Source organism: Vipera ursinii, assembly GCF_947247035.1.
Source record: "Vipera ursinii genome assembly, chromosome: 7".
Taxonomy (NCBI): domain Eukaryota; kingdom Metazoa; phylum Chordata; class Lepidosauria; order Squamata; family Viperidae; genus Vipera; species Vipera ursinii.
The window spans coordinates 8,565,015-8,579,014 of record NC_139521.1 but is presented as its reverse complement, the minus strand read 5'-3'; the positions used below and the strand labels follow the sequence as shown (position 1 = coordinate 8,579,014).

At 42.6% G+C, this 14,000-nt stretch overlaps 1 protein-coding gene across 2 annotated transcripts in view; it reads right to left on the bottom strand.

The window, feature by feature from the left end:
* Positions 1 to 13,736, bottom strand: part of SLAIN2 (SLAIN motif family member 2) — a 33,560-nt gene extending 19,824 nt beyond the window's left edge. For both annotated transcript variants that reach the window (XM_083367905.1, XM_083367906.1), the window contains exons 1-5: positions 13,125 to 13,736; positions 8,317 to 8,465; positions 6,310 to 6,474; positions 5,118 to 5,276; positions 1,911 to 2,270 (exon numbers count right to left, since the gene is read on the bottom strand). In XM_083367905.1, the coding sequence (XP_083224031.1) occupies positions 1,911 to 2,270; positions 5,118 to 5,276; positions 6,310 to 6,474; positions 8,317 to 8,465; positions 13,125 to 13,576 (1,285 nt within the window). In that variant the 5' untranslated portion in view covers positions 13,577 to 13,736. The remainder of the gene's footprint in view (positions 1 to 1,910; positions 2,271 to 5,117; positions 5,277 to 6,309; positions 6,475 to 8,316; positions 8,466 to 13,124) is intronic.
* Between the last annotated feature and the right edge of the window lie 264 nt (positions 13,737 to 14,000).

The following is a 14,000-nucleotide window of genomic DNA, read 5'->3' as shown; positions in this document are numbered from 1 at the left end:
TCTCCATTTGAATCTGAAAAGGAAGGAGGCAATAATCATAAAGACACAGGAAGTTCCCTCTTTCCCAGGAAAGGGGTTGACACCGAAGTTTAATTGATGTGGGTCTGACCAAATGGGTTTTGAGGAGAGTGGGTTGAACCGGGAACTCTTTATAAAGCATAAGTTGTAACACAAGGCCAGATCCTGTCTTGTATTTCCACAACCGATCACATCCTAGTAAAACCTCCTGTTGGACAAGCCCTGGCTCCAAGAGTTCTTTATTTTCCTAAGATATGGATTGGGGTGGGTCCTGACGGTAAGAGTTAGTGGCAGACAGCACGTGTGAGGAGAAACAGCAGAGTGCAATGCCAGGGGATGAACAAGCCTGTCAGTACAAAACACAGAATAGAGCATTTTCCACAGGTATGTGAAAAGGGTAGGTGCAAGTCACCAGAGCAGGTGTACAAGATGTCACCCTCCATATTCCAGACAAAATGGCATACTCACTTCCTCTGGGAACTATACATTATTTTCTGTTGGGACTTATAGAAGAATTTTTCACTACATTTCCCCCCCCTCTTTTTTTGAATTGCCCCATTTTAGGTACAAGCCACGCATTGCTTTACTCGATTTACGTTTATCGTCTATTCAAACATTTAAAACGCTAGGATCTGCTTAGAAAAATATACGTTCCAGACTTTCTGTACTGCTATTTTTTTTTATCGGTCTCCTGTTAACTGAGGGAGCAGGAATTATATAGTACTAGAATAACTGAGTTCAAATTGATCATAGAGCTCGAGGTTCGTAATCTGCAAGTCAAAGAATTACGTTTTCAAAATGCAAATAACTGTTTGGTTGGTAAGGATGATAGAATTCTTCCTCAGGTCTGAAGTCTACCTGGTAAACTAACTCTCAGCTTGCCAACAAAACAATTAGCTGGAATTTCGCTTGCTGCAAGAGGGTACACAGAACTGAAAGAAAGCTTTTAAAGCAAGCAATGAAAGGGAGCAAACAGGAAAATAAAAAATTTAAATGCAATCGTTTTTAAACAGTGCTACACGATGTAGGTCCCCTTTCACAAAGTACAGTTAGCAATGCAACATGCCTTAAGAGATCTACAGTAAGAGAATTGGGAAGCAGCAGGAACATCCAACAACAACAGAAAAATAACCGCGTTGAGTCTGTTTGTGGTCTCCATATATATTTGTTGAGAACAATTAATTCTATTTGCAATAGCTCAGCAGCTCACGTGGTTCTTATATATCTTTAAAGCTACCACCCCTTCGAAGCAACAATTTTCATTTTACTATTAATTCTGTTTCTTTTAGGGGAAAAAATGGCAATAGTAATTAGTCTCCATGCAGCCCGCTATTTTAGCCTGGTTAATCTTATTTTTTTTTCCTACTGGACATTCTTCTTGAATGGGAGTTGTCAATATGAGAACAATTTGAAAGTTACACGGCCACAAAACAAAATCATTTTCAGAGCTTATGGATTTCCAATCATCCTAATAAAATGAAAACGGTCAGAAAGCTTATTCTACCTTCCCTTGTACCTTTGACTGTCATGCCAAATACATGGCACATTTTTAAAAATAAAATAAAAAAATTTCAATCATTTACAGCAGAGGTCCCCCAACGTTTTGGGCACCAGGGACCGGTTCCGTGGAGAGAGGTTTTTCTGCGGACTGGAGGGTGCGTGGTTTTTTTGTGCTGCCTCCATCCCATGGCTGGGGCTTTGATTGTTTCTGCGGCCCGGTTGCTGGCCTGCCGCGGCCCGGTACTGGTCCACGGACCGTGGGTTGGGGACCCCTGATTTACAGGGCAGCTGATTTCGCAACCAGAGTATCAAACGCTGCCATGCAACTGGGGGCACACCACGACCGCTATTGGAACGTTTCGTACCTAAAACTGAAGACAAGAGACTTTTACCTTCATTTTTTACAGAGGTGGTTTGTAAATCGGGGGGATGTCCTTGAAGTGAAAGGCGAGGCTGTTGCAGGCGGCTAAGCATAGGCTGAGGTGACACTCTGTTGTACTCAATTCCTCTAGCAGGGGATCGTGACCTGGGCGAATTCCTCGGGGACTGTTTTGGTGAAGGTCGGGGCGAATTGCGGGGTGATGGAGAGAACCTATTCATAGCTGGGTGGGCTGCATGGTGGCAGCTGTCTTCTTCGTCTTCTAAGCTCTGGGCGTCAAGTTCCTGGTCGCTAAACGTTCCACGCCGCAGAGAGCTACACGAAGAGCCAGAGCTACGCCGAGAAGTAGTTGCTGCATATTCTTGCCGAAGACCTAATGACAGAGAGAACATGGCCTGAAGTACAATCCCCTTTTTAGATTAGCGCAGACAAGGAACATTTGACTTGATAAAAATGTCGCAAAGCAATTCCTATGCTGATCTTTGACTGTGCTATACCTTTCAACATGGGCTGTTTTCAAGGCAGAAACACTGCTGGATACTGTATCCCAACTTTTCCAGTAAAGGCACTGACAACTCTACAAACGAGCATAGCTGCAGCCATTTTCCCTCCTCAATTTTTGGTTGCCACACAGAACGGAGGAGGGGTGGTGGTTGCCCAGGTGCTTCGCTAGTCAAAATAATCTTTTGTCCCGTGGGAACCAAGGTCATCGGCTGCTCCGAGACTGTATTGGGGAACGTAGTTGCTTGCCTAGCTTTAGGGGGTGGGATTTTTTTTTAACTTTGTAATTGGGGAATTGTTACGTGTGTCTCCAGACTTGGTAAAACAAGTTCTTTGAGGAATTTGCAAGTCTTGGAGTTCTGCTTTATTCGTCTCTGTCTGTCATCAGCTGTACATCAGCTGTCATGGCTGAAGGCACTGGTAAGGAAATATCTCTGAAGCAATGGCCAAATGAAACATGGGTTATCTAGAATGAACCAAAGTTAACTTATGCACCAGCTATTTTAGATCTGCATATCACCTTAGCATCCAGGATTTAGACTAGATTTGAAAGCAAATGATAAGAATGGACTAGCAATGTGGATTTGACATCAGTTCCAAATTTAGCATTTTAACCAATACTACATTTGTCGTATCAATATTTAACCACACTTTATTAGGCCGGCTCTTAATAAACTCAAACATCAAATGTCTCGCAGCTTCCACAGCAGCAGATGGACAGACAAAGCCAGGCATTATTCACATCTTAATGACACGCAACCCCAAATGGCTACAATCTGCCTCCATGTTATTCAGCCAGAAAACAACACACTAGCCTGATTGTTGTGCTTACAACATCGCAATCCAGAATCTTCTTGGCAGTAAGTAACTGTATGCTACTGTATACTGAAAGATTAATTCTGTGGAGAAATTGTATTACAGGATCTCTTGAGCTAAACAAAAATGTAATAATTAAGACACAAACAAAAGCTGGGAAATATCTACCGACAAAATGTAAATAGGATAGAATAGAGAGTACTGGCCAGGCGTGATCGGACACACAAGGAATTTGTCTCCGGTGCGTAAGTTCAAAATGTACACATAAACAGCAAGTAAACAGGTGGTAGGCCATAAATCATAATTACAATCATTAATCGTTAAGTTACAAACAACAATTGATAAAGTGTAAGAAACCAATAGGGAAAAATAGTAGGGGAGATGAGGAGATGAGACAGTGCTGTGGGAATTAAAGGTTCAACAGAGTGATGACACGGGGGGGGGGGAAACTATCTTTATGTCTAGCTGTTTGGGCATGCAATGCTCTATAGCGACGTTCTGAGGGGAGAAGCTGAAATAGATCAGGGGTCCTCAAACTTGGCCACTTGAAGACTTGTGGACTTCAGCTTCCAGAATTGCCCAGCCGCCTGGCTGGGAAATTCTGGAAGTCCACAAGTCTTCAAGTGGCCATGTTTGAGGACTCCTGAAATAGATTGTGTCCGGGATGTGAGGGGGTCTGTAGATATTTTCTCAGCCCTCTTTCTGGGCTCGTGCAGATCCTAACTTTAACATGTCACATTTTACTTTTTTCTACGGGTGTGACAGAGGGGGCATTTTTCTGACATCTTGCAGGACTTGTTCAATTGCTACCCCTCTTTGCTTTGGCTTTAGATTAGGTTGGATGACGCTCTAATTACAAGTAATTGATAGTATAACTGGTATATTTTTCTCCAACCAATCTATAGCTTTACATTTTATCCAGCGCACATAAGGAAGACTTAGGGTTTTTTTTTAGTGAAATAATAATAATAATAATAATAATAATAATAATAATAATAATAATAATAATAATAATAATAATAATAATAATAATAATGAGAATGAGAAGAAGAAGAAGAAGAAGAAGAAGAAGAAGAAGAAGAAGAAGAAGAAGAAGAAGAAGAAGAAGAAGAAGTAGAAGTAGTAGTTGTTGTTGGAAGGGACCTTGGAGGTCATCTAGTCCAAACAAATTTTAGTTGAAATATTCCCATCAGTCCCTTGTTTTATTCTGGATAAGTTACTCAGTGCAACAAACACAAAGTCACAACCTTTTATAAAACTAGCTTCAATTTAGGCTGCCTCGATGGCAATCACTGAAGGAAAATTGTTCTGTAAATCCGAATTGAAAGCTTGCTTGGTAATGCTGTCCCCAACGCAGATACAGATTATACTCTGATTATTTCCCAGTCTGCTACAGAAAGAAAATAATGCAACGGTGGCTCATATATAGACTTTTCCATCCCTCTTGGTAAATGTGCTGGGAGACGGAGGTGGTGCTTTAAGAACTGTCTATCCAAATCCAGGTCAGGTCTTCAGCTACAACCAGCATGTCATCTGAGTTTCCAACAATCTTTTTGGGTGATTAGAAGCCAAGAATTTTGTCAAATTTCCAAAATGTGCCCACTTCGCTACCAGCTTATTACCACAGTACTATAGCAATTATTTAAAGCGGTATCTAGAAAGAGTTGCTATGTGGAAACATAAATGGACATGTGATCCATTTCCCTATTTTTACTCTCACCTCTTAAATTTTTCCTATTGTTTTCCACTTCTCTTGGCCTTTATGCTTCTCAAACCTCTTTGTTTCCTAACATGGCCTTCAGGTTGAGTCTCTGAAGTTTTATTGACAAAAGCAAATATACGTAATGTAACAGGAAAAACTCACATTTTTTACTTTTATGGTGTGAAAAAAAAACCTACTTACTTTCTTCTTGCATCCGAGCTAAAATTTGCACATCAGTTACATCGTTCAGTTTGTAATTAGATCCTATTGAGTCTTCATCCATTTCTGAAGCACTCAACTCACTGTCTATAGAGGACTGTGGGCTGAGCGGGGGATTGCGATCTGAGCTTTTGAAATGACCTGTAAGAAAAGAAAAAACAAATTAATAAATAAAGACATCCCTTTGAGGGCAGAAAGAAAAAAAACTTCTAAGAACTCAAAACATGTTGAGAAATAAAACTTATTTTTCTTCAAGTACCGATCGATCTACAATATGCAGCACTTAAGTGAACTTGTAAAGGAACAGGGCTAACTGGGGCAAATATTGAAACTCTTAAAAAGTGCTTGAAAGGAAAGTTAAAACAAGTCTTTATTGTTTAGACTTCTGCAACTCTTCGTTTGCCACTTTCATAATTGTACGTTAATTTTAATTTTTTTTGCTATGAAGGAAAAAAACTCTGGCACTCAAAATAGTACCTCCATTACAAAAGATGAATTTATAAATGCCAAATAGAATCAATATAAAAAATAACGTTAACACATTTGTAAATATAGTAGTCTACCTTGACCAGGATTTGGCCATATTCTGGAAAGAAGGAAGGAGGGAAGGAAGGAAGGAAATGTACAGCAATATAAGCAATATAAGGATTACAGCTCAAAAGTATTCATTTATTAAAAATTGCTAATATGGTGCTTTATCTGCATAGCTGTATAAGCAAAGTGAGGGACGCGGTGGCTCAGTGGGTTAGGACGCTGAGCTTGTCGATCAGAAGGTCGGAAGTTTGGCGGGTCGAATTCCGAGTGCCGCGTAGCAGAGTGAGCGCCTGTTACTCATCCCAGCTTCTGCCAACCTAGCAGTTCGAAAGCACGTAAAAATGCAAGTAGAAAAATAGGGACCACTACGGTGGGAAGGTAACGGCGTTCCGTGCGCCTTTGGTGTCTAGTCATGCCGGCGACATGACCACAGAGACGTCCTCAGACAAACGCTGGCTCTTTGGCTTTGAAACAGAGATGAGCACCGGCCCCTAGAGTCGGAAACGACTAGCACGCATGTGCGGGGGAACCTTTACCTTATAAGCAAAGATAGATCCAAACATCTGAAATAAAAGAAATCATTAAGAGATAATAAGTCTTTTCTTGGTTATCACTTGCAATTTAGATCTGAGACTCTTACCTGAGTTGTTAGGATATATAAGCTGTTTTACTAAAGGACCTTTCACGGGTGTAGGGGAAGGAGAACTGAAGCTAGTGCTGTAGGGACTGCCAGCACTGTGGCTGTAGGAATTTGTGTAATTGACAGTGTTGAATGGATTACTATATAGGTTGTGTCTCTTGAGAGCTGTATGAAAAAACAGAAAAGAAAATTCACATACTGTTTCACAGCACTTAAAATTTCATTTCTGATTTTTGTTTCTTATACTATGTTACGAGGTACCGAAGGTGGGGTACAAAAGTGGAGTAAATAATTTTCAACTTTTAATTACTATTTTCCCAGGGTAAGTGCTACGGTCAAATTAGTTAAGCTATTGTTTCTGTTGCTTTGTGTTTTTTTAAGTCATTTCAGCTCTGCTTATTGAAAAATCAGGTTCAATTTTAGTACTGGTTGAATTAACAAAATAGAAGACAGGGTAGTGGTGCATTTTTTTCAGGCAAAATTACCCATAGAAATATCGTGGGAAATTTGGCATACCTCGTTCTCTCCTCTAATTAAGCAACATGCAATGCAATAACATCAAGATCTTAAGGTGTGATGATCTTTTTCAACATTATTTTTTAAACTGGAAATCCATCAATCCACTACAGCAGGGTTAGGCAACCTTGGCTCTTTTATGACTCATGTCCATGAGTCATAAAAGAGCCAAGGTTGCCTACCCCTGCTTAGAGCAAGCATGAGTACAGCCCATGGGTACTGCAGCCCCGGGCAGCTACAATATTGCAAACTTTTAACATTATTGTGTAATTTATGTACATCAACTATATTATATATTTTGTATGTGGTCCAAGACAATTCCTCTTCACTCAGTGCAGCCCAGGCAAGCCAAACATTGGACAGCCATGCATTAGAGCAGGGGTGTCAAACTCGCAATGTCACGTGACGTGTTGCAATGTACCGCGACCTTTTTTCCATTGCCAAGAATGCGGTAGGCGTGGTTTCACCATGACCCACCCGGCCCATGGGCCGGCAGTTTGACACCCCTGCACTAGAGATATCATGTACACTAAATTACAGGCAAAGAAAAGAAAAATGGCTTTGGTTGCACCGGGACTGGAAGCAATAAATTGGATAACCTACAGCAGGGGTCTTCAAACTTGGCCCTTTTATGACTTGTGGACTTCAACTCCCAGAATTCCTCAGCCAGGGTGCCTGGCTGAGGAATTCTGGGAGTTGAAGTCTACAAGTCATAAAAGGGCCAAGTTTGAAGACCCCTGACCTACAGCAATGAGCAAATTCAATCATGTGAAGTTGTAAAAACAAGAACAAAGATGTTTGGGGCACAAAAATCAGACATATATATATATATAAGCATTCCAACTGAGAATACTGTTTTGTTTAAATTATATAGCACCCATCTTGCTATCTAATCTATGACTAATGTAGATATTTTCTTGTCATATTTTAAAGAAATAGTAACATTGGATATGGTCAAAAATAACTTGTTAAATGGGAACTATCGTCCAATTTAGAGATACTTTAATGTATTTCTTCACCTTGTTAATTGCACAAACTCTCTACAGTACAATCCCATTAATTTTTAATTTTCAAATTTAATTTGGCAATCACTAATATTAAATTTTGATAATGTAACAATCCAGGAAGTGGTCATCTCCTCTTATTTCAGTTATTTAATGTCCCCCTCAAAAATTCTTTTGTAAAAAAAAATTGCAGATTATTATTTTACATGCCATTTTCCAGATACCAATTCATTCAAAATAAAATGATAACTGTACAAGACTGCCAGGCTGATGTATTTATTAGACAATAACTACAACGTAACTGGACACTTGTGCCCCATGAATTTTTAACACAAGAAAGCATATAATAATCTTCCTATTAACGTAAATTGGATTTAAAACAGGCTAACTTTCACTGGAACGTAATATATATATTTTTAAAAAGTATATTAACATACTCCGTTTAAAACAAGTTAGCATAAAAAAAATTTTTTTTCCAGAAGCTCACCTGACATGGTTTGTTCAAGCCTATGGATCAATGACTTTTTAGCACATTCAATGTCTGGAGTTGGATAATCCAGTATTTGCCTGCACCAAACAAGTGGACTCATTGATTTTTGCACTGGAGTCACTTTTTTCTTTGGTGACATATACAACCTAGTGGAAATTAAAACACACGAACATTACAAAGGGATATACTGTACAGTCAAATTAGAACTTCAGTATATTGTTCTTTTTTAACAAAAAAAAAAGACAAGTCAAGACAAGTTTTCTTTTACGTGCATTTTTCTCTCTCAGCACGCTGGAAAATTAAGAGACTGCCTTTCCCTGATCAAATGTGCCCATCTAACCAAGATAGTCAGAGAAATGCCTACATTCTACATCAGGGGTCTTCAAACTCGGCCCTTTTATGACTCATGGACTTCAACTCCCAGAATTCCTCAGCCAGCGTGCCTGGCTGAGGAATTCTGGGAGTTGAAGTCCATGAGTCATAAAAGGGCCGAGTTTGAAGACCCCTGTTCTACATTCAAAGGCATTATCTTCAGAAGCAAGAAGGCCCCCTTCCTCTAATGAGGTAGTCTTCTGGAGAGCTGCAAAGATCCAACTTTTTTGGAATTGATCTGGAACCATCGCGTAACTTTCAGTTTCACTATCATACTGCAAAGTTTATATTTTATATTGTTTAATTATTGTTGGCTGTATGGTGCACACTGCAATCACCTAGCGTCCAGCACTAAGGCAGTGTAATTGATTGATGGGCAGATTGCCTGCTCTCCCAAAAAAAAATCAGATGAATATTAATTTTAGTATGCAAAATCAGATTTTATTCATTCACTCTAACGCATGGGAACGGTACATACAACAAAACAGCCTCTTAACATATCCACCAGCCTTTTCTGTGCATAAATAAACACTCAGAAATGATAAGGAAGATGGTTTAGGACCGTGGTGGCGAACCTATGGCACGCGTGCCACAGGTGACAAGCAGGGCCCTCTCTGTGGGCACACGCACCGTCGCCCCAGTCCTAGGCCTTCAGCTGGGTTTTATAAAACCTTTTTGCTTTAGGCCTCCGCCGCCATGTGCAAAAAAAAAGAAGGTTCAATCTATCAATTTCAAATTTTCGCAAAGTCGGAATTGATTGATTGAACTTTTATAGTCCCACCCAGTCTGCCGTTACCACCGCAGCCACGCCCACCCAGCACCTGACGGTACATAAGTGCGTTTTGGGTTGCAGTTTGTGCACTCAATCTCTAAAAGGTTTGCCATCACTGGTTTAGGAAATTGGAGTGGGACAGTAGGAATGTTTACTAAGGAGGAGCTTTTGACAACAATGCTATTCACAAGGGGATAATGTATCACTTCTCAATAAAATTAATATGAGATTTTTGTGTGTGTCCATTTCTTCAGAATCATTTCCAGGCTCATGCTTACATTGCTCAGATTTTTGGATGGGTTACTGATGACAAACTAACTTTAAAGTATCATACAGTGTAATGTGGTGGTACTTTGTATGACCAACTTGCACCAGATGTGATTAACAACCGAACCGGTCTATGCTCCATAAAACCAATCCACAGATCTTGCATTTGTATGCTTACCGTATTTTCCGGCGTATAAGACGACTGGGCGTATAAGACGACCCCCCCAACTTTTGAGATGATTTTCATGGGTTAAAAAGTCGTCTTATACGCCGGAAAATATGGTACTCTGTACTTATAACAGACCAGTAGCAAATGTTTCACGGACCAGCACTGGACCATATTTTGAGTAGCATGGCAATAGGGAATACCAGCTGTGGGATAGACTATGAAACGATAAATCAGTACACCACATCCATATTTATTGCCAAAATATCTTCCCTGATGCAAGCATGAAGTCATGAAAAGTCCTTCAATAAGGAAATAATGCATTTTGGAAAATCGTTTATCAAATGCTTCTTCCATTATCAGGAGACTGGAATTTATCTACAGGAGAGTGGAAATAGCTCAATAACAAAATGTCAGGCTGCGGAGGGAAAATAACAACACTTTTTGTAAAGTTTTGCTGTATTTCAGAGAAGAGAATGAACACAGAAAAGTGAAACGAATTAAACATGTGGAAAAGAGTTAAACTAACCAACCAGCAGCTAATGACCTCAGGATAATATTTCTACTCGGAAATTTTATTCCACTTATTTGAGAATTAATACTGAGTTAAGTAGATACATGATTGTACTATCAAAGAAAAATAAATTAATCTCTGTTCAGTTCACAATTATAAAATTACCCTAATGAATCACACTGCAGATGAATAGGAGAGCATCTCCCATGATTCTAAATATATGCCTGAATAGATATATTTTAATTACTTAAATGTACTTGGTTCTGTCTGTCAAGAATGAAGCAAATATAATACATTGGGGGAGGGGGGAGAACGATTTACAATACAGTACAGCACAAGCAATACTTATAAAAGGAGGAAATCGCTCCATACCCTAATTTTAAGTGCAAAAGTCTCAATTTGTTCATAAGCTATCACAATCAAATGACATCATGCATCCTTAATATATCATCCCTTATTCTATTATCTAATTTCGGTGGTAATAAACACATCCACCCTGAGTCACCATTTTGAGAATAACTGAAATGCACCCTGTTATTTATGGGTGTGTGACTGTGTATATAAGGTGAAATACAAATAAATATAATTTTAATTTTAATTGGGGTTTTTATTCTCTCAGGGACTATTATAATTTTTTTTAATTGTTTTTAACTTTTGTATTTCTTGTTTTAATCCCCTGTAAACCGCCCTGAGTCCTTCGGGAAAGGGCGGTATACAAATCCAAATAAATAAATAAATAAATAAATAAATAAATAAATAAATAAATAAATAAGGTTAAAGAATATTAGGAGAGAGTTCAAGAAACCTTATTGACCGTTGGCTTTTCTTGCTGATGTATTTTCCAGAACTTTATGGCACATTCTATATTCCTTTCAAGTATTTTTCTATAATACAACATTACCTTTCTCCCCTTCCCCCTCGCCCCCCCCGAAGAATAACAACTTTGGTGTCTTTTCAAGAGATAGGATTCAAATCTAATGACTTCCTGTATAAACTAGCAACTTTTTAGGCTGAGAGGAAAAAAGGCACTTAAGATCACCATGATCTAATTCAATTCCCCCCCCCCACAAAATTGGCAATTTTAAGACAATAAAGAGTTGGACTCCCAGAACTGAAAAACGCTGATCTCATTCAGCCCAACCCAACCTGTTGTCTAACCAGAGTTAGACCATACACAGATCCCCAGTTCTTAAAAAACTGGCCTAAATTTACCACCACTCCTATTTCTGAGATATTTCCATGAGGAGAGGTGCTACCCGGCCACTCCAGACCTCAAGGGCAAAAATTGGGCTGATTCAAGGCATCACCCAACCCGGTTGTATCTTTTCCCATTTAAAGAATGGAAAGGGAATGCTTTGGGAATCTCTGCTCCCGGCCAGGGATACATAAAGTTAGCCCTTCCTTTCTCCCTTCCTTTCCTCTCTCCTTTTCCTTCCTCCCTCCCTTTTTCCCTTCTTTCCTCTCTCCCTTTTTTCCTTCCTTTCCTCTTTCCTTCCCTCCTTCTTCCTTCCCTCCCTTTTTCCTCCCTTCCTTTTTTCCCTTTTTCCCTTCCTTCCTCCCTCCTTTCCTTCCTTTTTTCTTCCTCCCTCCATTTTTTCCTTCCTTCCTTCCCTCTCTCCTTTGCCTCCCTCCCTTTTCCCTTCTTTCCTCTCTCCCTTTTTTCCTTCCTTCCTTCTTTCCTTCCCTCCTTCTTCCTTCCCTCCCTTCCTTTTTCCTTTCCTTTTTTCCCTTCCTTCCTCCCTCCTTTCCTTCCTTTTTTCTTCCTCCCTCCCTTTTTTCCTTCCTTCCTCTCTCCCTTTTTTCCTTCCTTCCCCCTTTCCTTCCCTCCTTCTTCCTTCCCTCCCTTCCTTTTTCCTTTCCTTCTTTTCTCCTTTTTTTCTTGCTTCCTTCCTCCCTTCTTTCCTTCCTTCCTTTTTTCTTCCTCCCTCCCTTTTTTCCTCCCTTCCTTCCCTCTCCTTTTCCTCCCTCCTCCTTCTTTTTCCTCCCTTCCTCCCTTCTTACCTTTCCTCTTTTTTCCTACCTTCCCTCTTTCCTTCCTTCTTCCTTTCCTCCCTTGCCTTTCCCTTCCTTTTTCCTTTCCTTCCTTTCTCCCTTTTTCCTTCCTCCCTCCCTCCCTTTTTCCTTTCTTCCTTCCTTCCCTCTCCTTTTCCTCCCTCCTCCTTCTTTTTCCTCCCTTCCTCCCTTCTTACCTTTCCTCTTTTTTCCTACCTTCCCTCTTTCCTTCCTTCTTCCTTTCCTCCCTTGCCTTTCCCTTCCTTTTTCCTTTCCTTCCTTTCTCCCTTTTTTCTTCCTCCCTCCCTCCCTTTTTCCTTTCTTCCTTCCTTCCCTCTCCTTTTCCTCCCTCCTCCCCTTCCTTTTTTCCTCCCTTACCTTTCCTTTCCTTCCTCTCTCCCTTCCTTCCGTCTTTTTTCTTCCTCCCTCCTTTTCCTTCCTTCTTTCCTTTCCACTTTTTTCTTCCTTCTCCCTCTTTTCCTTCCTTCCTTCTTCCTTTCCTCTCTCCCTTTTTCCTTCCTTCCTCCCTTCTTTCCTTCCTTCCTTTCCACTTTTTTCTTCCTTCTCCCTCCCTTTTTTCCTTCCTTCCTTCCTTCCCTCTCTCCCTTTTTCCTTCCTTCCTTCCTTCCTTCCTACCTTCCCGGTTCAGGTGTGGCCTCCCTCCTTCCCTCCCCGGAGCGCAACGCCCCAGCCATGTCGGCCCAGCCGCGCTCCTTCCTCACCAGCCCGTCTCGTCCTCTTCGCAGCCGGCCAGCCGCTCCAGCTCGTCGGGCCTCAGCGGCTCCACCTCGTCCAGCAGGCCGCTCTTCTCGCCGCTCCCCCGAACCGCCGCCGCCTCCGCGCCCCGCTCGTCGCCCGGAGGGGCAGGAGGCCGCCGCGGCCCGGCCTTGGAGTTCAGGCCGCGGCTCTCCAGCCCCAGGGCCGACGAAGACGACGACGACGAGGAGGGCGGCGAGAGGTGGCCGGCGGGCGGCGTAAGGAGCAGCGGCGGCGGCGGCGTGCAGGCGCCCGACCCTCCTCCTTCTCCGCCGCCGCCGCTGAGCAACCGCTTGGGGCTGCCGCCGGCCGCGCTGCGGATGCGGAGCTGCTCGTTCTGCTTCTCCAGCTTCTTCACCAGCTCCTGCAGCTTCCGCACCTCGGCGTCGGCGTTCACGTTGGAGTTGATGTCCTCCATGGCGCCCGAAGCCGAAGCCGCCGCCGCCGCCGCCGGTCTCTTTCGGGCGGCGTCTCCGGCTGCTCAGGCCCAGGCGGCCCGCTTGGCTTCCCGAGGCAGGCGGACGGGCCCCCCCTACCCGGCCGGGCGGGGAAGCGCAGCCTCGGCCGCTCCCGCCTCCGCCTCGTCGGTTGGCGGCGCCGGGCCCGCCTCAGCTGCGCCCCCCCCCCGCGCGGCCCAGGGAAAGCGACACGTAGATCCGGCCCCGCGCGGGCCTGGCTTCTGCCCCCCGGGCGGGCGGGGAGGGAGGCCGGTCGGTCGCTCGTCGGCCGGACAATCGGCGTCGGGAGGAGGAGGAGCGTTTCTCCCTGGAAACCCCCCCGCCAGGGCGGCCTCCGTGGCAGGGGAGGCGGCGTGCCGTGCCCGCTTGGATGGAGAGCCGGTT